This window comes from Haliotis cracherodii, unplaced genomic scaffold, assembly GCF_022045235.1.
Source record: "Haliotis cracherodii isolate W230 unplaced genomic scaffold, xgHalCrac1.p SCAF_24, whole genome shotgun sequence".
In the NCBI taxonomy this organism is placed as follows: domain Eukaryota; kingdom Metazoa; phylum Mollusca; class Gastropoda; order Lepetellida; family Haliotidae; genus Haliotis; species Haliotis cracherodii.
This window is the reverse complement of record NW_027266280.1, coordinates 10,108,982-10,133,370: the sequence shown is the minus strand read 5'-3', so window position 1 is coordinate 10,133,370 and position 24,389 is coordinate 10,108,982. Positions and strand designations below refer to the sequence as shown.

At 40.9% G+C, this 24,389-nt stretch overlaps 1 protein-coding gene across 2 annotated transcripts in view; it reads left to right on the top strand.

Annotated features, from left to right (window-relative positions):
- Positions 1-24,389, top strand: part of LOC139472416 (mediator of RNA polymerase II transcription subunit 15-like) — a 67,644-nt gene that overhangs the window by 10,340 nt on the left and 32,915 nt on the right. Inside the window, exons 8-14 of one of the 2 annotated variants that reach the window (XM_071254890.1) lie at positions 482-540; positions 940-1,052; positions 10,927-11,073; positions 12,322-12,385; positions 13,957-14,023; positions 14,872-15,023; positions 17,786-17,955. In XM_071254890.1, the coding sequence (XP_071110991.1) occupies positions 482-540; positions 940-1,052; positions 10,927-11,073; positions 12,322-12,385; positions 13,957-14,023; positions 14,872-15,023; positions 17,786-17,955 (772 nt within the window). Of the gene's footprint in view, positions 1-481; positions 541-939; positions 1,053-7,826; positions 10,121-10,926; positions 11,074-12,321; positions 12,386-13,956; positions 14,024-14,871; positions 15,024-17,785; positions 17,956-24,389 lie in introns of those variants that run through there. The other variant, XM_071254891.1, reaches the window with a different exon arrangement.

The window sequence follows — 24,389 nt, the reverse complement described above, 5'->3', positions numbered from 1 at the left end:
CATTAGACTTGTGCGATTGGAGGCGAAATCATGTTCTCAAGTTCTCATAAATTCAACAACATATGAAGAAGACCATACAGTCGCAAAATCTTTTCAAACCTTTTTTGTCAGCGAATGTGTGTGTAGGGTTTTAATGCTTTTAATGAACAGTATTCCAGTTACATCACAGCATGTCAGCACCCGAAAAGCCCGAAGTGGTGCAGGTCTTAGACGTTTACCACTTTGGTGAAACCCATGACCAAGGGTATGGTGCTGACAAATCTGGGAACATAATCAGGGTGATCCAGGATTCGTGTCCAAGGGACGCAACTCTACTGTTCAAAGCAGTTGTTGGACCCAGCTCACTCACTCACTCACTCTTTTACTATCTTTAAATTAGTCTCATAAGAATCCTGCTTGGTTGAAAGAGAAAAGGTTGCCGTAAGCCTTCAGTTCAAGATTATTTGAGGAATAAAATGTCTTGCTCTTGACAATATTTCAGTCGTCTGGACCACAGTCAGCTGGCTCCATGGCTCCTGCCCACTCCCCTGCTCAGATGAGGTACGTTAACTTTCACCTTCTTAAAGCATGCTGGACAGGTGGAAGGGATTGTTAATATCGCCATAATAATAACGCCGTGCTTACAGTGCTGCATTCGTCCCTCTAGCTGACAACGTTTATCATCTTATATTATTGAATATCTGCGAGTACCAGCACATGTCTTGCAGTCCGACTTCGCAGTGTTTTTTGCCTATCACTTCCTGGTTCGGCTTATCTACGGGTCATATCACTTTCTTTCGTATTTCAATGGTTAGATACTTGTAATGTTGCTGATTGCATCCTAAAACCATCCACTGATCCTCAGCCCACTTGTGATGTTACCCATTAATCACTTGTTGTGAAATAATTTTATTTATTTTGTAAAATAGAGACAATAAAATGTGTGTCCTTTTATGACAGTTCTCCAGTCACCATGTTGACGGCACCATCCCCTCAGCCGCAGGTAACACCATCTCCCGCGGCCAAGGGGAACACTGGCACGCCATCCCCCAGCGCAGCCCTCAACACTCCTGGTAGGTAAGGGTGGGGGCCAACTCCACAGAAAATAGGTTCTCCTTTCTGAAAAAAACGTTTTGGTAATTGAGTTGCTGCTGATATTTTATTGAAGGAGTCATATTTCGAGGCTGTCATGTCACATGACATATCCTGCGTCCTAAGAAACAATAAAGATCGGAATTAACTAAAACAAGGAAAACAAGTAACCCTTTCAAGGCAGTCAGTTATTTTCATCATTTGGAGCCACTAATATTTATCCCCCGCCGCGCGAAAGCGCGAAGCGGGGGATATAGTATTCACGACCGTCCGTACGTCCGTCCGTACGTCCCACCTGTTTGTTGCCGCGATATCTCAAGAACTAAACACTGGATTGTCTTCATATTTGGAACTATGGTGTATATACAGACTCCGCAGACACCAGTCGGTTTTGGTGACCTTGACCCCATTTTCAAGGTCACAGCAGGCATATCTGCTTTTGGAGTTGGAAAACGGTGTTGCCGCAATATCTCAAGAACTAATCTCTGGAATGTCTTCATATTTGGAACTATGGTGTATATACAGACTCCGCAGACACCAGTCGGTTTTGGTGACCTTGACCCCATTTTCAAGGTCACAGCAGGCATATCTGCTTTTGGAGTTGGAAAACGGTGTTGCCGCAATATCTCAAGAACTAATCGCTGGAATGTCTTCATATTTGGAACTATGGTGTATATACAGACTCCGCAGACACCAGTCGGTTTTGGTGACCTTGACCCCATTTTCAAGGTCACAGCAGGCATATCTGCTTTTGGAGTTGGAAAACGGTGTTGCCGCAATATCTCAAGAACTAATCTCTGGATTGTCTTCATATTTGTAACTATGGTGTATATACAGACTCCGCAGACACCAGTCAGTTTTGGTGACCTTGACCCCATTTTCAAGGTCACAGCAGGCAAATCTGCTTATGGAGTTGGAAAACAGTGTTGCCGCGATATCTCAAGAACTAATCTCTGGATTGTCTTCATATTTGGTACTATGGTGTATATACAGACTCGTGACCTTAAATTAATTTTCAAGGTAACATTAACTTAATTTTCAAGGTAACAGACTCCGCAGACACCAGTTGGTTTTGGTGACCTTGACCCCATTTTCAAGGTCACAGCAGGCATATCTGCTTTTGGAGTTGGAAAACGGTGTTGCCGCAATATTGGTGACCTTGACCCCATTTTCAAGGTCACAGCAGGCATATCTGCTTTTGGAGTTGGAAAACGGTGTTGCCGCAATATCTCAAGAACTAATCTCTGGATTGTCTTCATATTTGGAACTATGGTGTATGTACAGACTCCGCAGACACCAGTCAGTTTTGGTGACCTTGACCCCATTTTCAAGGTCACAGCAGGCAAATCTGTTTTTGGAGTTGGAAAACGGTGTTGCCACAATATCTCAAGAACTAATCGCTGGATTGTCTTCATATTTGGTACTATGGTGTACAGGCGGGGGATATTTCGTCACTCTGTGACAAATACTTGTTTTATTTGTTTTAATAATTTGCGAAGATTCTCTTGGTACATTGTACAGTAGAACATGGATATAACAAACTACAAGGGACCAGAGAAATCAGTTTGTTATATACATGGGTCCTTATATACGTTTTCGTTCGGAAATGTCTGCCATCTTAGATAAAACAAAACACAATACACGTTGTAATAGTCAGGCTCGGTCGAAAACGATCAAGACCTTCGGTTTTCGTCCACGTTCCCGCGATCGTTTGAAGTTTTAATAGTTATTAAATATATGATTATTTATTATTACATACACGTCTTGTGTGTAAAAACTATGTATATTGTACGTATAAGATCAATTAAATGTTTCATAGTAATATTTAACAGTTATAGTTAGCTCCAGTGATCGGCTCAAATAGTCCCGCGATCTACTGGTGCTTACGTCATCAAAAGTTGGATAGTTCATTCCGAAATTGTTTCATGCTCTAAATACACTAAAGTAAATATATTTATTCCAAAATACTTACGTAAACACCTTCCTGGACATGTTATTGAGTAGATTACATCCATCCTAGTTAATGTCACGTCGTATATTTGGTGTTTAATCGCATTCTTCTCCCTCTAACTTATGGCGTCTTCTGCTACATGTATTTCCGGAAGTGACGTCACAACGAATATAATCTCGTTCCAAATCAGTTGCAGAAATAACAGACTCAACGTAAGTTGTAGTTTTTGGCCAGCGAGTTTTTATAAATTTTATAATGATTCCATAGACTAGTTTACAGTTTTTTTAATAACAATTACCGTGCAGCATTATTGGCTCTGCCTTTGCGCATAGTAATTATTCTTTTTCGAGTCGATTAAATAGAATTTGTAGAAATTAATTATCTAGGATCTAACTGTCAAAACTGACAAGCGTTAAAACTAGAGTACGCCTTGCAGTTAGTTTATGTACAAATTGAAATTGTAACTATCATTATTAATAACAACAACAACAAGTAAAGATTTCAATTGACTTTTATTATTTGTTATAGTTTTCTTTTACATCCGTTTTAACAATATCTCTTTGGAAACTGACGGTTGGGATGGGACTGAAAACATCCTGACAACCACGTTTTCCCCACCCCCAACCCGTTACAGTTTAATGGTGTCAGAAGTGGGATATTGTCTATTTGGATAAATGGAAATAATGTTGAAACTTTACTTCTTAACTTATTTGTGTAGTTATGGATCATTATCAAAACAGTTTTTCTGATAAACTCGACGCAATGGAAGGCCCTGCAACTAATTTAAGGTCTCGTAGACAACAAATTGTTGATAACCTAATTGTAAGACAACAGGTCGCGAGTGAAAGTCGCAGACCAATAGCAGATGGTTACCTTGAAGAAGGTGCAGCCAGAGAAAATAGCGCCAGGTTTGTTGATCCGAGTAGGTCCTTCAGTGAAGGTGACTTACATGGTCATGGCCGGCAGCAAAGTTTTCAGGGCAATTCACAGTCATTGGACTCGAACAGGCACTACTCACCATCTTTGTATGACAATGTGTTATATAGACCTATTGGTAGGAATGACCAGCAGAATGGTCAGAATGAGACTAACATGGTTAACATTATGGCACAGCTCTCAAACACAGTTTTGAGCTTAGCCGAGCGGGTTAACGCCATGGATGTCAGACAACCTGATTCCAGAGCTACTCCTGTGGCGCGGATCTCCTTGCACTTGCCAAAGTTCAGTGGTAAGGGGGATTATGCTGCCTTCAAGGCTCAGTTCAGGAATGTCGCTAGACAGTCACAATGGACTGACCAGCAGTGTGCAGATATGCTGGGATGCGCTCTGGAAGGAGCAGCACAGGTGTTTTATGCAAGGTTACCTGAGCGAAGTCGCTACGACTACCAATGGCTTTCCGATACTCTTCGGAGACGGTACGGTAGTAGTTTCCCTGATGTTAAGCAGGAAGAATTACTCAACTGGAACCGCAAGCCTGGGGAGTCAATAGCAGACTTGAGAGACGATGTTTGGCAACTTGTCCAGGAAGCCTATCCTGATCTGGATGATGGCCTCCAGGAGAGATTGGCGCTAGATGCTCTCAAAAGAGCCGTAGACAAAGATCTCCGTCTCCGATTCCTTGACAAGAGTGTTTGCTCGCTACAAGGAGCGGTTGATGTTGCAGAGATGTACGAGTCTGTGTTGGGCGGACCAAACTGTCGGACCACTCAGCGATCTGTGAGAACCACTGCTTATCCACAACCTGCAGTGAGAAAAGTACATTTTGAGTCGCCGGAGAGAATTGTTGAGAATGAACTCGATGTTTTTTCAAAACAGCTGGCAGACTTTGTTACAGATTACAGATTTTGTTGTGACTACCGTTTGTTGAATCTTTCAAGCGAGAATAGAAGACTGTATTGATAGTCTAGGTGGTGCAAAACTGTTCTGCACGATGGACTTACAAGCAGGGTATTGGCAGGTAGAGATGGACCCTAAAGATCGTGAAAAGACCGCATTTGTCACAAGATCTGGGTTATATGAGTGGACAGTTATGCCATTCGGTCTGTGCAATGCACCAAGTGTTTTTGAGCGTTTGATGGAAACAGTGCTCAGAGGTCTTCAATGGGAAGACTGCCTCTGTTTTCTTGATGACATAATTGTCTTTGGGACAGACTTTGAGCAATGCCTTGAACGATTCAAAATGGTCTTGGACAGACTTACCGCAGCTGGGTTGAAGCTGAAGCCTAAAAAATGTCACTTGTTTCAGACAAAAGTTAACTTTTTAGGGCATGTGATTTCAGCAGATGGTGTCCACACACAACCTGAAAAAATAGAAGCTGTTAAAGAATGGCCTACACCAAAATGTCGCAAAGATGTTTTGAGGTTTTTAGGGTTAGCAAATTACTACAGGCGATTTGTTGAAAACTTTTCAAAGATTGCAAAACCATTAACCAGACTGACTAGTGAATTAGTAGAGTTCCAGTGGAGTAGTGAAGCAGACGAAGCTTTTATGAGCTTAAAGGTCGCTCTTACTTCCGCTCCGATTCTTGGTTTTCCTCAAACAGAAGGCCAAATTATCATTGACACTGATGCTTCAGGTGAAGGACTAGGCGCAGTTTTGGCACAAATGCAAGAAGGTCGGGAAGTAGTTCTGGGATACCTCAGTAAGACTCTCTCCGCAGCAGAGAGGAACTACTGTGTTACTCGACGTGAACTTCTTGCGGTAGTGACTGCTTGCCGGTACTGGCATCCCTATGTATTTGGACGGCCTGTCATTATAAGAACCGATAATTCTGCTGTGGTTTGGGCCAAGCGGATTAAGAAACCTGTAAATCAGATGGCCAGGTGGTTACAAGAACTGAGCAATTATGACTTAAATGAAGTTCATAGACCTGGGCGCATTCACTGGAATGCAGACGCCCTAAGTCGCCGACCTTGTGCACCATGTCCTCAATGCAAACGAGAAGATGGACCTTGCAGCAAACAATGCGCTGGCCTGGATTCATCTCCAAGCATTTGTGGTGTAGTGACTAGGTCCAAGTCAGCAAAGACTGGGAGTATGACCCAAACTGCCGTTCATTATGAACAATTGTCTCCAGATGAACTGAAAAATCTTCAGTTGGCTGATGATGATATTGCACTCATCTACGAGGCCAGAGCTAATAATGTCAGACCACAGTGGAAAGAGGTGTCTGCCACCTCGAGTGCTTGTAAGGCTCTGTGGGGACAATATGATCGGTTGTCTATTAGACAAGGGGTACTCCATAGAAGGTGGGAGAACAAAGATGGCAGACGGTGGCACTGGCAGATTGTCATGCCAACTTGTAAACGTCGCCTGATCCTCACCCATATTCATGATTCTCCTTTAGGAGGTCACCTGGGGGTGCAGAAAACTCTCCAAAAAATCCAACAGTCTTATTATTGGATTGACATGAAAAGAGACATTAGACAACATTGTACCAAACGTGACAAGTGTGCTGCTCGGAAAAGACCCTCGAAGCAGAGAGCACCTATGAAGCAGTATGTAACTGGCTCACCTATGGAGCGACTTACTACTGACATTATGGGGCCGCTCGATCGTACACAGTCTGGTAACAAATTCATTTTGGTGGTTACAGATGTCTTTACAAAGTGGACTGAGGCCTACGCCATTCCAAACATTGAGGCTAAAACAGTAGCCAAGAAAATAGTGGAAGAGTGGGTTTGTCGCTTTGGTACACCTGCACTAATACACAGTGACCAGGGCAGACAATATGAGGCTACTCTCTTCCAAGAATTCTGTAAGTTGCTTGGCATTGTGAAAACAAGGACAACAGCTCTTCGACCGCAAGCCAATGGCCAGGTTGAGCGTTTTAACCGTACCTTGGGTGCCATGCTCTGCATATATGCCGATGGGAAACCAAAATCATGGGACAAGCACCTTCCCTATGTCATGGCAGCTTACAGATCTTCTAGACATGAGTCTACTGGTTTTACGCCAAATGAACTTACATTGGGTAGGGAAGTCCGGTTACCAATCCAACTTATTACTGGAAACCCAAATGAGAATGCTCAGAAACATGAAGAGTATGTTGAGAAACTCAGGGAGAGGTTTGAATATGCCTTTGAGTCTGCCCGCCGTAGCCTTAAACATTCTTCCGAAATCCGGAAGAAAAGGTACGATGTGGGAACTAAAGAGTTTCGACTCAAGGTTGGACAACCGGTGTGGTTATATAATCCTGGGAAGAACCTCCCGTCCAGCAGGAAGTTCATTACTCGCTGGAAGAAGGGATGGGTGGTCATCAAACAGATTGATGATGTGACTTACCGTATACAGGATGGTTCAAATAACTCACCTCGGGTTGTCCATGTTGACAGACTTCTGCCCTATGAGGGAGATGATCCTCCAACATGGTGGACTTCTCAGTAATTCTCACATACTGTTAGTGTACTGTTATTCCAAATGAATTTAAAAACAATTATATTTCACTTGTTTTCCTACATATTGTCAGACCCCTTTATACTTTAGTTTCATGAAGATATGAATATTGCGGTTGCATTGTGGATGCAACAGATCAAAATGTGATCTAGGGAATGTACTGGCACGAAAGTTGAATGTTAAACAACACATCTTTTAAGTGGTAGAGATTTAAAATTTGGGCTTGATGTAAGCTTTCTAAACTATTTACTGGATATGGTTGATTGGTATGGGATTCACTCTAGTTCTCACTAAGGAAGCTGATGATGGATCATGATTCCTAGGATGAATCTAGAATAAAGAGAAGTGATGAGCACTGTTGAAGTTACAACATATCTCATGCAGGCGTTACTTACTCCTTATTTGCAGTCAGAAGGATGGCTGACATTCTCACCCTGGATGTTGATGAAGAGGAGATCAAGCAATGGGGATCGGTACATCCAGAGGTGATGGAGGGGGCGCCAGGAATGAAATTTATTAAATTCATACCAAATATGGACTGCCCTGCCTGTCTTGACACTAAGACATTTGCATCGCGACGTGACTTTGAAGAACATTGGGCGCGAACGCATCACAGGGTGCATAAATCATTTGCTTGCCCTGTAAAGAAGTGTCATGACTGTCTCGCTTCACTAAAAACTTTAAAATACCATATTGCGCACAAGCATTTAAATTCAAATGTTATTACCTCTCAGGTTGATAAGCTTTGCGCAGATGTGACTGTTGAAGTGGCAAGAAATGAAAATTTCGTTGACCCTGGGGTTTACTGTTTGTCCTGGCAGACATGGCGTCCCCGGGGCAAGAGGGCGGGTAAGAAGGGGAAATCAGCAAAAGCATCTTCCTCTTGCTCTGCCCTGTCTGTCCAAACGTCACAGACTGTCACAGAACCTAAGAAAGAAATTGATTCAGTTCCTCTCAAATGTTCACTCCCAAATATGCCATCTGTGTCCGATTTGCAGATGGAAATTGCAGCTCTAAGAGAGCGCAATATTGTGATGCAGCAGGCTCTTGACGCTCGCCATGGGGCACACTGGCCTACCTGCCTGGATATTCCCACAAACAGGCCCCAGCTTGATGAATTTATCGCCAAGGGCTGGGAGGCAATGGCCGTGCTACAGTCTGCCGAGGGTAGGCGATTTCAGCAGCAGCTTGACCAGCGTCGCGCTGCTGACGCCTTCATCCTAGGTAAGGCACATGGCAGTGGCAGTCAGCCGGCATAATAATCTGTCTGGGAGAGGAAATTTCCTTCTAATTTTTCTTGCAATTTCTTTTTATGAAGGCTCTTATTTTTTTTGCTTTCATTGATCATCTTATCTTTTCTCTCTTGATTTCTTTGAGATGTATTCTTGTGTTCATTGATTCATGTGGAAAACAGCCAGACCCATATCCTGGAAAAGGACAGAACATTCTATTCAAGAACTGTGTGTGAAGAAACTGAACTGTGTTTTCAAGAACCAAAGATTGTGTGTTTCACAGACTGATAATTGTGCTTCACTGACATATTTCCTGGTGAAGAATTACCTTATTATAATAATAAGAATGTGTTTTCATATCTAAGGATATTAATTATTTCCATTTCTTGGGATACATGTAAGTATTATAACAGTGTCCATTGATAATCAACAAGGTAAGAAGTTATAATTGAATGTAAATGATGTAACATAACATGTAATAAGTTGAATTATTGTTATTCTTGCACAACAAACCACTTTCTTTAACTGCCGTTGTAAGGGCTAACTGCAAGGAAAAAACATGAATATTTATAGTGATATAAATATTAACAGGATGAGAATTTTTGCTACTTGAAATGCAATGTATAATACCATGTTTATGTAAAAATGTTAACTCGGGACGAGTCTTCTTTTAAAAAAGGGGCTATTGTAATAGTCAGGCTCGGTCGAAAACGATCAAGACCTTCGGTTTTCGTCCACGTTCCCGCGATCGTTTGAAGTTTTAATAGTTATTAAATATATGATTATTTATTTTTACATACACGTCTTGTGTGTAAAAACTATGTATATTGTACGTATAAGATCAATTAAATGTTTCATAGTAATATTTAACAGTTATAGTTAGCTCCAGTGATCGGCTCAAATAGTCCCGCGATCTACTGGTGCTTACGTCATCAAAAGTTGGATAGTTCATTCCGAAATTGTTTCATGCTCTAAATACACTAAAGTAAATATATTTATTCCAAAATACTTACGTAAACACCTTCCTGGACATGTTATTGAGTAGATTACATCCATCCTAGTTAATGTCACGTCGTATATTTGGTGTTTAATCGCATTCTTCTCCCTCTAACTTATGGCGTCTTCTGCTACATGTATTTCCGGAAGTGACGTCACAACGAATATAATCTCGTTCCAAATCAGTTGCAGAAATAACAGACTCAACGTAAGTTGTAGTTTTTGGCCAGCGAGTTTTTATAAATTTTATAATGATTCCATAGACTAGTTTACAGTTTTTTTAATAACAATTACCGTGCAGCATTATTGGCTCTGCCTTTGCGCATAGTAATTATTCTTTTTCGAGTCGATTAAATAGAATTTGTAGAAATTAATTATCTAGGATCTAACTGTCAAAACTGACAAGCGTTAAAACTAGAGTACGCCTTGCAGTTAGTTTATGTACAAATTGAAATTGTAACTATCATTATTAATAACAACAACAACAAGTAAAGATTTCAATTGACTTTTATTATTTGTTATAGTTTTCTTTTACATCCGTTTTAACAATATCTCTTTGGAAACTGACGGTTGGGATGGGACTGAAAACATCCTGACAACCACGTTTTCCCCACCCCCAACCCGTTACACACGTAATTGTAGCATTGCCTTGTATTAGCAGAACACGTCACTATTTAGTGGTTTTTGGGCTTGTCTGGGAGCAGATTTAGTTCTCTGTATGGGTTAGTTCACTGTGGCGAGTTCATTATATACGTAAATTGTATATGATAATATAGAGGAGATAAATCACAGATTTTGTAACAGTTTGTTCTCTCCATCTGTGTTCGTTATATCCGTGTTCTACACCGCCTCCGTGGTCTAATGGTAGAGCGTCCGCCCGGAGAGCGGAAGGTCCGGTGTTTGATCCCCAGCTGTGTCATACCAAAAGACGCTAAAAGATGGTACTTGTTGTTACCCTGTCTGGCGCTCGGCATTAAGGGGCTCAAACAAGGACTGGTTGGCTCGGAGTCAGTATACTGTGTCTGATTGGGGTATTCATGTTAAACTGCGGCATGGTATCTCAGTTTGGCTAGCACTATAAATTGGCATCAGTCTGGACTAGTACAAGCAGCCACACACACACACATATGCGTGCATGCATGTCGCTATATAAGTGCAATAATCTTGGACGCGACGTTAAACCCCATTTCACCTCACTTATGTCCGTGTTCTACTGTATGTATCTTTATTATGTTTATGAGCAAAATATTGGCATAAAAGGAATTGTATGTCTGTGTCAGGTAATCCCGGCTCTGTGGGCCCCGCCCCGAGTCCTGGCCAGCCCCGGAACACCACCGAGGAGCAGGCCTACCTGGACAAACTGAACAAGCTGTCCAAGTACATCGACCCACTCCGCCGCATGGTCAACAGGCTGGAGAAAGATGGAGGTAAGCAGTAGAGACACGCTGTCATCTAGTTCTGGGGATCTGTGAAGATTCCGGGATAGAATAGGTCTTCAGCAACCCATGCTTGCCGTAAAAGGTGACTATTCTTGTCGTAAAAGGCGCCTAACGGGATCGGGTGGTCAGGCTCGCTGACTTGGTTGATGAATGTCATCGATCCCAATTGGGTGGATCGATCATTATGATATTAATCACTGGATTGTCTGGTCCAGACTCGATTATTTACAGACCTGCCATCATATAGCAGGAATATTGCGGCGTTAAACAACAAACCAACCAACCAAACCAATCTAGTTCTGGGTCCCCACCCGCGAAGTCTTCACAGCCTTGCAACCTATGGTATCATAGACTTACAATTGTTGTAGTGCTACAAGTGTTTTGTGGATTAGGGCCCTGTTGCTTTGTCGTACCTAGATCCACTGTTTTTGGTTCTGGTGGAATGTTGCTCATAATATCAGTCACTGGTTTGTCTGGTCCAGACTTGAATATTTTTAGTCTACAGTGAGTGAGTGAGTGAGTTGGGTTTAACACCGCTTTTAACAGTATTCAAGTTATATCGTGGCGTGTCAGTTTAATGAGGGATGAAAGCCCGAAGTGATGCAGGTCTCAGACATTTACCACTTCGGTGAAACCCACAAGCATGGGTATGGTGCTGACAAACCTAGAAACATAATCAGGGCAAACCGGGAATCTTAGACTTAGACGACTGGGCCACCCATGCCCCCTTTGTCTACAGTCAATTAGCTGGAATATTGCTGAATGTGGCATTAAACAACAAACAAACCTGTGGGTTTCATCCAAGTGTAATGCATCTATGACTTGTACTACACTGGGCATTCCTCCCACATTAAACTGACATTTTGTGATGTACAAATAGAATGTTCAAAGTTAATTCTGCCCCTTCACTCATCTTATAAATGCTTCCTTATTCATTAGCCCATTGTATGAATAAAGAATGGCAAAACCAGGAAATAACCAGACAAATACTGCCAAAACAGATGCCATTGTGTTTTAAAGGCAAAATAATGGTGAAAAGTATATGAATAAATTCCTGAAAATTGGTCATGACGAAATGAGGTGATGAGGTGTTCACATAAAGGTAAGCATGTCCTGCCTTACTGGTAGAACCCGCCACTCACACAATTTGCATGAGAAAGTATAGGTTGATATAGATATAGGAGGTAAGATATACGATATTAAGAATCTGTTATTCATACTTGTTTGAACTTTCAGATCGGAAGAAAGATTACCATAAAATGAAGAGTTTACTGGACATTCTGACTGACTCCACCAAGAGGTAGGAGCATTAGAACATGTTGCTGTATTGTCATAACTCTGTAATTAAAAGAGGATATGGTGTAGTGGAGAAAATGCAGATGAATTTGTTCCTAAGATCATTGCATATAACCGCTGCTGTGGTCTCGTGGATAGAGCACCTATCCGAAGAGCAGAAGGTCGGTGCTTCGATCCCATGACCTCATCATACCAAAAGATGTTGAGATATGATACTTGCCTAACACCAGAGCTCCAGATAAGCTGCGTATCTGCGTAAAATACGCATCAGAAATGCAGATATACGCTGTAAAATAAAATCCAAGCGTATCAAATACGCAACGAAGATTACAGATAGGGTACAAAATTAAAACTTGTGCGTATCATCAAAATATCGTGTAGTAACCCTGCATATTCGATGAGCAAATCAGCAACTTATTTTGAAATTATAAACGGGCATTCCGTCAACCTTGCCAAACTCCACAATGACAGTTACATCATGATCATTTGCCCGCACACTTTCTTGTGGAAGTATTGTGGTATTTTTGAGTCCTATAAAGCTCTCGAACCCACGCGACACCAGTTTGCAGGGACTAGATGAATAGTGTTTTTAAATATTTAACTTAAATACCCACATGTGTAAAAACTAGTGGGTAACAGAAATTTGAATACCCAGATAGAATTACTGATACCCAATGATTTTAAAATGCATGGGTAAAATATCCACAACACCAAAAGCTTATCTGGAGCTCTGCTAACACACAGCGCTAAGGGGATGAAACATCACTGGTCAGCTTGTAGTCAGTATACTGTGTCTGAGTGGGATATCCATGTTAAACTGTGGTGTGATATCTCAGTGGGCTAGCACTATTATACCGGCATTAGTCCAGACTAGCACAAGCAGCCACAGACAACTGAACTTTGCTATGTAAGTGCAATAATCTTGGACATGTTGGACTCATTTCAGTCAGGCCATGCATTGATGCTACTACATGTTTTGTAACAAATCCAGCTTCCTAATATTTTTATTCAATTTAAGCCCATGGGATTTTTTGTTTCGGTATTTAAGCCCATGGGCTAAAAAAGGGAGGGCTTTAATATGACCGTTCCTGGTAACGGTTACTGTCAACTGACTTTAAGACTGCCTCCGTGGTCTAGTGGTAGAGCGTCACTTCAGAAAGGGAGACAACTCTTGGCAGTAGTGGTCAGTGAAGCATGTGGAGCAGATGGTAGTTGTGACAAGGTATAGGTGATGAAAAAGTGTGAAGATGAAAGTTGGGGAGGGCAGAATATTATTGATTGAGAAAGAATTGAGGTTATTAGTGCATCTGCAGCCTATTGGTTCATTCTCAAGGCTACAGACACGAAAGATGCAAGTTTCATCCACGGAAATATATGGAAGATATTTGTCGTTTGATTTTACACAATTCCTCACGTTTTCTTGTGCAGATTATGTCCTAGTGAGGGACATTCTGGGACTGAGGGACTTCCTCTTGAATGTCGCTGTTGAGAGGTTCTACAAAATGAATGAAAAGAATAGGCTCACGTGATTAGAGGTTTATAGGCTGTGCTTGACTGTGTCATGTGGTGTTGCAGGGTGCCAGTTGCGATGTTGCAACGATGTGAGCAGGTGCTCCAGAACTGGGACATACAGACTAAAGGGGTAAGTGTTTGGTTTGCAAAATGTCATCGATCCCAAATGGGTGGATCGATGCTCATGATGTTAATCACTGGATTGTCTGGTCCAGACTCGATTATTCACAGACAGACGTCATATATCTGAAATATTACTGAGTGCGGCATTAAACAACAAACGAGCAAACAAGCAAAATGGCAGCTTCACACCATGCTGACTTTGACTTCATTATATTAACTTCTAAGGGTGTGCGGTATTACTGGTACTCCGGTATATTGTGGTCCAAATCTTCAGCAATATGTATTGCGATACGTTTGTAAATGTGTTTATGTGTTTCAATCGATATGGAGATGGAAAATAGTATCTTTCTGATACAACTTGCCTCTGATGATCTTTTTATCAATTTGTGTGTACACATCGCGACTATCAAGCTCCTCACAGCGATAGCCCGTTTGCGGAGCTCTCTATACTGAGAGTATGACGAAGGTGCCACGCGCTGGGAAGGAGCTTGATCGTATCTGACATTAATACAGTGTATAACTCTGATTACAATGAATAACTCATGAAAATGTAAATTGGCAATAAATGGCAATACATATCGCAATACAGGTTAGTGTATGGCAATATTTTGCAATACAAAATCCAGGTCAAATCCCTATTTAATTCAGTGTGTAGAAAATAGGATCTGCGTGTACAATCACTGTCAAACACTTTAGCTCCCAATATATTGCAGTATGCATCACAATACAGATTCCTCTATTGCAATATATTGCAATACAATTATTTTCCCAATACGCAGACCAATGGGCTGTATAGGGTAAATCTGTTGTCCCTGATTTCATGGAAGGTAAATGTCTGTTTGATTTTGTTTTCAGAGTTCGAGCACGGCAGTGTCTAGCGTCCATAGCTCCTGGTGTCAGCATCTGACGGACGCTCTGTCCACCCATATCAAGTCCTCCACCATCAACCACAGCCTCTTCCGCTCCTTTGGCCCCGCAATCAACACCCTCTGTGGAGCCCCCATCAGGTACACATACACCTTACTTGTTCACAGTTAAAAATCATGCATATTTTTGTCTTGTTGGTAATATTTATACACGTGAAATTCAAAAGTTGGTAACTTGTTTTCTGTGATCGTAAAAGCGAAACTATTTGCAGCCTCTATATAACGTAACTAGTATGGATGAAGTTTTAAAAAATGGCCGGGAAAGCCTGATATATTGGTCCCTTGTTTATTCATGTTCATAACAAATTAAAATAAAAAAATGCATGCCATATATCGCAATACATGCATCATTATCTTACCTCCATGTCAGAATGTTGAGATCTGATTGGTTCACATGATCGAGGTGAAATTCTATGTATCCCACCTGGAAGGGGAATACATTTCTGAGAGAGGGTAAATTCCATATTCAGGATATGAAGCATAAATCTGCATATTGCCTATGAATCAATCAAAGTCATCACTCCTATATCAAAGTATAGAATGGCTTTCAATTAAATGGTTGCCCATCTGCCCGAAGATGAAAAGTCCATTCTCCACCCTTGACGAACTAGACTGGAATTTCCAGGCTGAATCATAGTGCCGCCAGTGGCTGTTACAAGTTATGTCCTTTCTCTGTCCCTCTGATTGACCAATCAAAATATCTGTCAAAGCCCAGTTGGCGGTACACATGGTTTGCAAATTGTTTAGTTTACCAAAATCTGCACGTTGAACATGTTGAAATCCATGTTTACGAACTAGATGTCTAGTTTGTTACGCGTTTTTGATTGGCCTATGCAAAGACTCATTAGTGCAGCCAAATGGTAACTTCGGAATCCCAGGCTAGTTCGGCAAGGGTGGAAACTGGACTTTTATGGTCAGTTAATGCCTTGGGTAGAACGTGGTTGCCGGGATGACACCTGTCTCAGTTTCACACATAGCACTAATTATGCTGGCCTTGGATTGACAGGAGCTCTTGGCCACTGAGTATAGTATGTGTTGGTAATATGTTCGTACAGTGGAATTCCGCTTATCCAGTCCCCAGATATCTGAAAACCTTGCCTGCTGGGCAATATTTGTGTGAAATGAAATAGATTCAACAAAAAATGCTTCTTTTATGTGGAAATCAGGTTTTCGGATTCGGACAGTGTATTTCAAATTCCATCACCATTGTGTCCCACTTACTGGATAGCAACCATGCTTGACGGTGTCAGCCGTCAGCCAACATCAAAGGGGCGGTATCATGTGACACTCTGTCAATTAGTTACCATGGTTCATCGGGCAGTCATTGTCAGGTGACTGAGGAGTTTGAGAGGAATCTGTCAATTAACATGCAATAAGAAAGGTGACCGAGTGTCTGCACGTTTTATTATGTACTTCAGTGTGAAAGACTGAGTTGTCTGAAGTTGAGAAAAGTGATATTTTCATTGCAGTGAACATAACAGTTTGAAGAAACTTTTGTTATACAAGAGTTACCTTCCCTCAAATTGTCTCCCTTTATTGTAAGTTCCATTCCGTACAAACACTGTTGACTTCCGTTTTAGGTTAATTCCACATTGAAAAGGCAAAATAATGACAGATGGTCATTTGTGGAGTTAGTATTGGTTCTTGTCATTTGTTATTCTCTTGAAACTGTAGATTTCTCAAGTAACTCATAAATCAAGACTCTTCTTTTCGCAAAGCACTATTTTTGTTACTTGACCAGCATGTGTTCTTTCGCTTCCATTATCGATCTCGTAGATTTCAAGAATATTTTTTTGTTGAAGTTGATTTTGTATATAATCATATCTAAATATATGATAAAGATTTTTCGTCATCATTTTCGTTACTTTTGTTTATAGTTTTTAAGATTTTCCAAACACGGAACTACTTTTTAAGTCGCAAATACAATGAGTGGTGACACGCCTCTGTGTGTTAAGTTGGGAGAATTTATGTTTCAAGGTTTTACATTTGTAATGAAATAATTTAATTTTCGGGTAGACAATTACTCAGAAATTATAATATAAATAGGATATTCCATGTGTCTCGTGAAATGTGTCTCTCATTTAGTGACGGGGGACAAGGAGACATTTTCATTTGACATCAAATGTCCTCTCTATATATTGTATCACAGTCAACATGGCAAGCCAGTCTGCTAAGTGCAAACAAAATACAGTGGCAGCTTGGGAAAAGAAGGAAATCTTAACAAATTCAGATATCCGTAAACTCGTATATCCGGACAATATTTCAGAAACTGTAATCAGAGTCATAGTGCTAAAATCTCCCATGTAATGGTTCTTTGATTCTGTGGGTAAGTCTTGTCATGGTCGATATTTAGTTGTGACAATTGATTTATAAAAAAGTGGCGATATTGGCGTTTTTATAATTCCACAAAACAATCATAATGCTGAGGTGATCGTAATTCCCAGACTTTTGACAGGCATAGAACTGCATTCGCTTTGTGGAACGGGGCCCTGTTAGACATGCAATCTGATGCCCCATGATCCATGTGTCTACTGACCCGTGAAGATTCCGGGGTAGAATAGATCTTCAGCAAGCCGTGCTTGCCATAAAAGGCGACTGTGCTTGTCGTAAGAGGCGACTAACAGGATCGGGTGGTCAGGCTCGGTTGATGCATGTCATCGATCCCAATTACGTGGATCGATGCTCATGATATTAATCGCTGGATTGTCTGGTCCAGACTCGATTATTTCCAAACCGCCGTCATATAGCAGGAATATTGCTGAGTGTGGCGTTTAACAACACACCAACCAACCAACCAAACAGTGTGTCTACTGTATTGTACATCATTGCCTGAATGCCTCCAGAGGTCCTAGTCCACCCAAGAAGCAGAAGACGACTTCCCACCACACAAAGAGGGAAGGTCTCCCGGACCTGCTGCAGGGCGAGATCGCTCGGCTCCACAACCGCTTCCGTGTCAGCCTTGACCCCCTGCACCATGCCGACTCCAAGTCCATCCACCTCGTCTGCCGCCTTGGTGAGTCTTAGCAAATCTTGTGTTTTTAAGTAGCTTTTTTTCTCATGCATTTTTTATGGCCACCATGCCCTCTGTGTGTTGACCCCTTGCACCTCTGACTCCACGCCCACACACTTGGTCTGCCACCTTGCTGAGTCATACCAAGAGTCAGTGAGTCCTGCCTTCATGTTTGATGGCCATCATGTCCTAAGTCTTGATCTGATGCGTCACAAGTCCATACACCTGGTCTACCGGCTTTGTCAGTCTTGGTGAGTTTTTACTAGTCTTACCAATCCTCAATAAATCCTAAGAAGTCACAGTGAATCTTAGCAAGTTTTTGCATACATGCTTGAAGGCCAGCATGTCCTCTGTGTGTTGATCCCTGCTCCACATGACTCCCCCAAGTCCATACACCAGGCCTTACCTTGGTGGGTCTTAGTGATGTTACGTGTGGATCCACTAAACGGTTTCCATACATAACAAGCAGAGATCACTCAACAATTTGAAAATGATTTAATACTGGCAGTCTCATCAAGCTTCATATTATTCATCAACAGCAAACGCAAACATCAATCACAATAAGAACAGTCTTACTTTATGCTGTAATATCCCATCATTTCCGAACAAGATCCAGTGAATGTTTCATGTAATCCATAATTTACCTTCGTTCACACATTGCCGACATGGCATACGCAATTAAAGTTTCAAATCTTGCCAGGAATACTGTTAAAAGCAGCGTTAAACCCAACTCACTCACTCACTCAAATCTTGCCGACATGGCAGGTCAGTTAACACCCGACCTGGGAACTGACCAATTTGTCTACCTGTCGAGCAATAGCCAAGCCACAATTGCATAACATCAGCCTTTACTTGGCTGTGAGCTTACCAGGGCTTACATATAGACAGACAATGTGAAGTGAAGGGTGTAAGGCCAAATAATAAAGTATATCAAAGACTTCCTAACTAATCGCAAAATAACAGTGGGTATTGACCAAACGCTATCGGACCAGTGTCCCTTAGAAAATGGCACTCCCCAAGGTAGCATTCTAAGCCCAAAACTTTTCAACATTATGATTAATGACCTATTCGAGGGAATACCCAATAAAATTCAAACTTCCAAATATGCTGATGATGGAGCCCTATGGGTCCGCACCAGAAGCATAATTATGGCTAAAAGATTACTGCAGAATGCATTAAATAAAATTCAAATATGGGCAAATAAATGGGGTTTCTCACTAAATGCCAAAAAAAACACAGGGATAGTATTCAAACATAGAAATATGCATGCAAACACTCCCAAACTACAACTAAACAAAAAACCCATACAATTCCAAAAAGAAACCAAATTCCTTGGACTAATCTTTGATGAACACCTCACCTGGGGTGCTCACATTAAACACCTAACAAATAGATGAACTAAAGACCTAAACACACTACGCTGCCTGACAGGCTCCAACTGGGCGGCCTCCAAGGAGACCCTACTGTCACTTTACAAGTCACTAATTAGATCAAAAATAGACTATGGATGCCAAATATACCACACCTTAAACTTCTCATTAAGCGATAAACTAAACTCAATTCAATATCAAGCACTCAAGATAATCACACGCACTCTGCATGGCACGCCGCGCATATGGCTACAGGCACTAACAGGCGAAATACCCCTGGATCTGCGCCGAGAACATCTAACAATAGATGACTGAGGCTCAACCCAACAAAACCAACAGATCCTTAAAACTAATATAAGCCCGAGACTCCAAGCTCTAGCTCGCAAAAACCCTCAATTAACACCAATCTCTCATTGCATAATAAATTACCTAAATACACACAAGCTAAATAATTTACATTTAAACACAGCCCCAAATAATACCTTCACACCCAAACTTCAACCACCCAAAATCGACATATCTCTCTTCACCAGACTAAATAAAGAAACTGATCCAAATACCGCTAAATCCATCACACTAGCATAAATACAAGAAAAATGGCCAAATTGGCGTCACATTTACACAGATGGGTCCTTTGACCCGTGCTCAAAACGCACAGGATTAGGCATCCATATCAACAAACCCCCAAAAGAAACACAATCTTATAGGCTCCCAAATAATCAATCAATTTTCACAGCCGAATTGATGGGGATAGTAACAGCCCTGCACAGCGATCAAATAGATAGACACCAAAAAACCCTAATCCTTTCAGACTCATTAAGTTGGCTGCAGGCCATAAAAAAACAAAAACACAAAAAACGCCCAAAACTAATACAACAGATAATTAAAAGCGCCAACAATCTACGTAAACTAGGTAAAGACATAAAAATAATTTGGATCCCTGCCCACGTTGGAGTGTTTGGCAACGAACACGCATACAAAGCAGCCAAATCAGTTTCCTAAAATTAGAAGTAAGCATCAACCTACCATTATCAAAAAACGAAATTAAAAGTATCACAAAGGAAAAAATCTTCCCAAAAAGGCAGAATAACTATCAGAAATCGCTAAATACAATGTTTATTCCTAATGCAGGATATTTACCATCCCCAAACACACTCGCGTGATAACCTCTATTTATCATCCAAAACTGGCTCCCACAGGAGATATTGCTTGGGTGAGATCAAGCGATATCTACACTGTAGATATCGCTGCAATGACATTGCATCACAATGCTTTGCAGACCATTGTGACGTCATTGGTTACCATGACGCCACAATCAAATGACATCACTAATGGCTCTACTACTAAAGCTGTCAGCAGTACTTTTTACACTAAGACATTGCTTATTACTGTCTACAAACTGAAAAAGTTGGAAGAATGATGTTGGATGATAAATAAAATCTCACCCTCGTGTCTTTTGATAGTCTCGGAGTTTTCCCACTTTTATCAACTCGTGTTGATATATTTGATATCAAAAGACACTCGGGTGAGATTCTCTATATTGCACACATTACCAGCAACACAGAACAACACTCCAATCCACACTAAATTGCAACAATCAAATGACACTAGCAACTGTACTGAACCCCCTTAATGACCTTTAAAGCACTAGGCATATATCTAATCAAAACAGACCTACTTGGTCAAATTTAAAATAAAAGTACAACAAACAAGCTGCCAATAAACCCTAAAATTCTAAACCTATAAAAACACACAAACTCCTTTTAGTCTCCCCCCACACCTTTATGGCATATTTCAACATTCCAAAATTGTTCCCCAAATTAAGTAAGCAGCCCTAAAAAGCCCCACCTAGGTTGCCTCACCTTTTCGGACATACCCTTTTCAACCAAACACCAAATGGCCTGGTGGGCCCGTGTGCGAAATACGCATATATCGGAAAGCGCACGTTAAATTCCTAATTTAAGTATGCAAGTAAGAAGTGTGTATTTGGTCAGTGTTGATCACTGGCAATCTATACACAAGCAACATAATATATAAAAAGGTAGGAATATACATTTCCTGAAAACAAAGTACATATATATATTCTTCATGAAAGTAAATATACATATATAATGGATTCTCATAACAGTGAGTTTTTGCTAGTCTTACCAAATCTTAACAAGCCTTGCCACCAGGAGTCAACTACTAACTCTTTACCGCTATTGGGGGCAGTCGAGTAGCCAAATGGTTAAAGCGTTCGCGCATCACGCCGAAGACCCGGGTTCGATTCCCCACATGGGTACAATGTGTGAAGCCCATTTCTGGTGTCCCCCGCCGTATTGCTGGAATATTGCTCACTCACTCACTCACTCACTCACTCACTCACTCACTCACTGTGTTTTGAAAATTTGTCTTCGAATTTAGGAAATTGGTTTTATATTGTTTTTAGATGAAAAAAACAAACATTGTCTGGTTTATATACTGGCCATTGTTGCATGGCAGGAGTACTGCTGTGTGGTGTTAGAAAACACACAATTATATATGCAAATTGTGTGAGTGGCGACTGCTACCGGTGATCTAGGACCTGCTGATCCTTCTTCTGAACACCTGGTGTCATCACTGTTTGTGGTACATTCATATAAGGGGCGGTTGGGTAGCCTTGTGGTTAAAGCAATCGCTCGTCACACCGAAGACCCGGGTTCGATTCCTGACATGGGTACAATGTGTGAAGCCCATTTCTGGTGTCCCCCGCCGTGATATTGCTGGAATATTGCTAAAAGTGGCATAAAACCATACTCACTCACTCACTCACTCACATTCATATAACTGTCACAACTATTTTTCCTTTTAATTATACCACCCAGTGGAATCTGTTTTGGTGGATAATCGTGATTGGTTATTCTCTGGGGTTGACGTTTGATATTTCCATGCAATAGATCTCTGAGCAGTCTTCGGAGTAAGTGCCTGCATGTGGGCCCGTGGCAGGTAGATGCTGTGTTGGGCCATCGTTTCAAATTTGTATGGGTCCTTCTGGCCTGCAGTAAATTTACATGTTAATTTCTTTGTCCCAATAAACTGCAGTTTTTTACATGAGAACCTGAAGAATTTAGTCTGGGCCCATAGCTTCTGAAGTCTGTGGGTCTTGATGGCAGCCTGGCAATTTATGTTATTTCAAACACTGTCTCTGAGGTGATGTCTATGGATTTGAGTCCATTCATGTGCTTTTCATGTTTCATTTTGGACCAGTCTCCACATTTTGATAATCATTCGTCAATGAACTTTCATTGAGAAATATCCTAAAACGTGAAGAACTATTTCCATATGTATATTTATCATCCACGTTTGGTATGAAGCCCTACTGAGAGCTGGAAATAAACAGTCACTTTGACGTGTAAAGCTATATTGTCATGCACCTCACTGTCACAGTTGTAGTAGTATATATCTATGCAAATTATGCAAAACGATATGAAAAGCACACTGAAAGGCTTGCATTAGGTCCGTCTGTCCGTGATAAGCCTACACCGATGGTGTGGTTACTCGAGCAGAACATACGGTTGCGGAATAATGCTGCGTAAACATGGTGAACCTAGGGGTTATGGTTTACAAACCAAACTTCAGAACGGTAGACGTCCTGTCCCTTTAAGACTATTTTAATGATAATGCACAATTAGCTACAAACGTAACGTAGTCACATACAAATAATATAAGAGCCAGCTGAGCTGGCCAGTATAATTATGTAGAGGGGAATGTCCGAGTAACTCTCCATTCCTTAAAAATAATGGAGCAGAGGCCCATTATTTTTAAGGAAGGGAGAGTTACGAGGATTCCCCTACTTAAAACTCATCCCTACTTTTACACTTTGATAAAATATTCTGTTGTGGAAAATATTTGAAAAATAAACCAGAACTCTTTGTTTTCTGTGTTTATACTGCGTGAGTCGCCCTTGCGTGATGCACGAGGAATGCGTTCTCGCTGCCAGCAACACATCCATCATCTGACTTAAAGCATCAAATAATCAGATTTAAAATACAGCCTGAAAGTTGAATAAATCAATAAATAAATGAAAATGAATAAAAGTACATTCATAATATATAATCGTAATGAATCTATAACTTTGTGCTTCGGTACCCATGCTGCATTTGAACCGGCCCATATATTATGTATTGACTTATGTATTGATAAAAATTGACTTATTTTTGCTTTTATGCAAGTTTCAACATAAAAACATTTGCACAATATGCAGATTTACACTGTATGCACACACATGTTTATGTTTATACCCCCATAAACAAAAAATATTGAAGTCAATTCTTAAGGGGATTTGAACTACCAGTACCCCATACTGCTGGCATGATTTGGCCAGTTTCACTTAATACTGAACATGAGAAGAGTTACTTCCCTTGCATCATGTTGAGATGACTTCGGACTATAGTAAAATATGCCTTCTCCATCCTTGGTCAAAAAGCATTGATGAAGTTCGTCATTCCCTTCCAACTGACAGTAGTCATATTTGAATATTTGTGCTAAGGTACAAAGATAAACGTTTTCAGTGTCACAGATGCAGGAGAGTTTCGTGAGTGTTTATGAGACATTGATTATTCTACCAACTGTTTGGTTTTGTCCGACTCCCCATTATATCATGTCTCACCCAGTTAACATGTCAGTTACATATTTAGGTAGGTACATAAATCAGGTTATGTAGGTCTCTTTTCTACACAAGCGCCGAGTGTTGACATGATGTGCAATAAATACCAACATGTTTAAAAGTAACTTCAAATAGATACTACTTCTACGTGTATAATACTCATTGACTTTTCCATTTTGGAATCCAGTACAAAAATAATAATCTTATTCGTTATGCTGGTAAAGCCAGGCCTTTTTTATTTTTAGGATTACGGATTTTTCAGCCCAAAGTCCAGGGTTGGAGGAGGGGAAAAAAAATAAAAGGCCTGATGCATTTTTTTAAAATGCAGAATGCCTCTGGCATTCTTTATGAACATATTTGTGATGAAAATGCCTCTTGTAACAATAAAAATTCTACCAATACAACACGGGCAATTGTCAAGGGAGGCTCTTCCATGTTCGGGT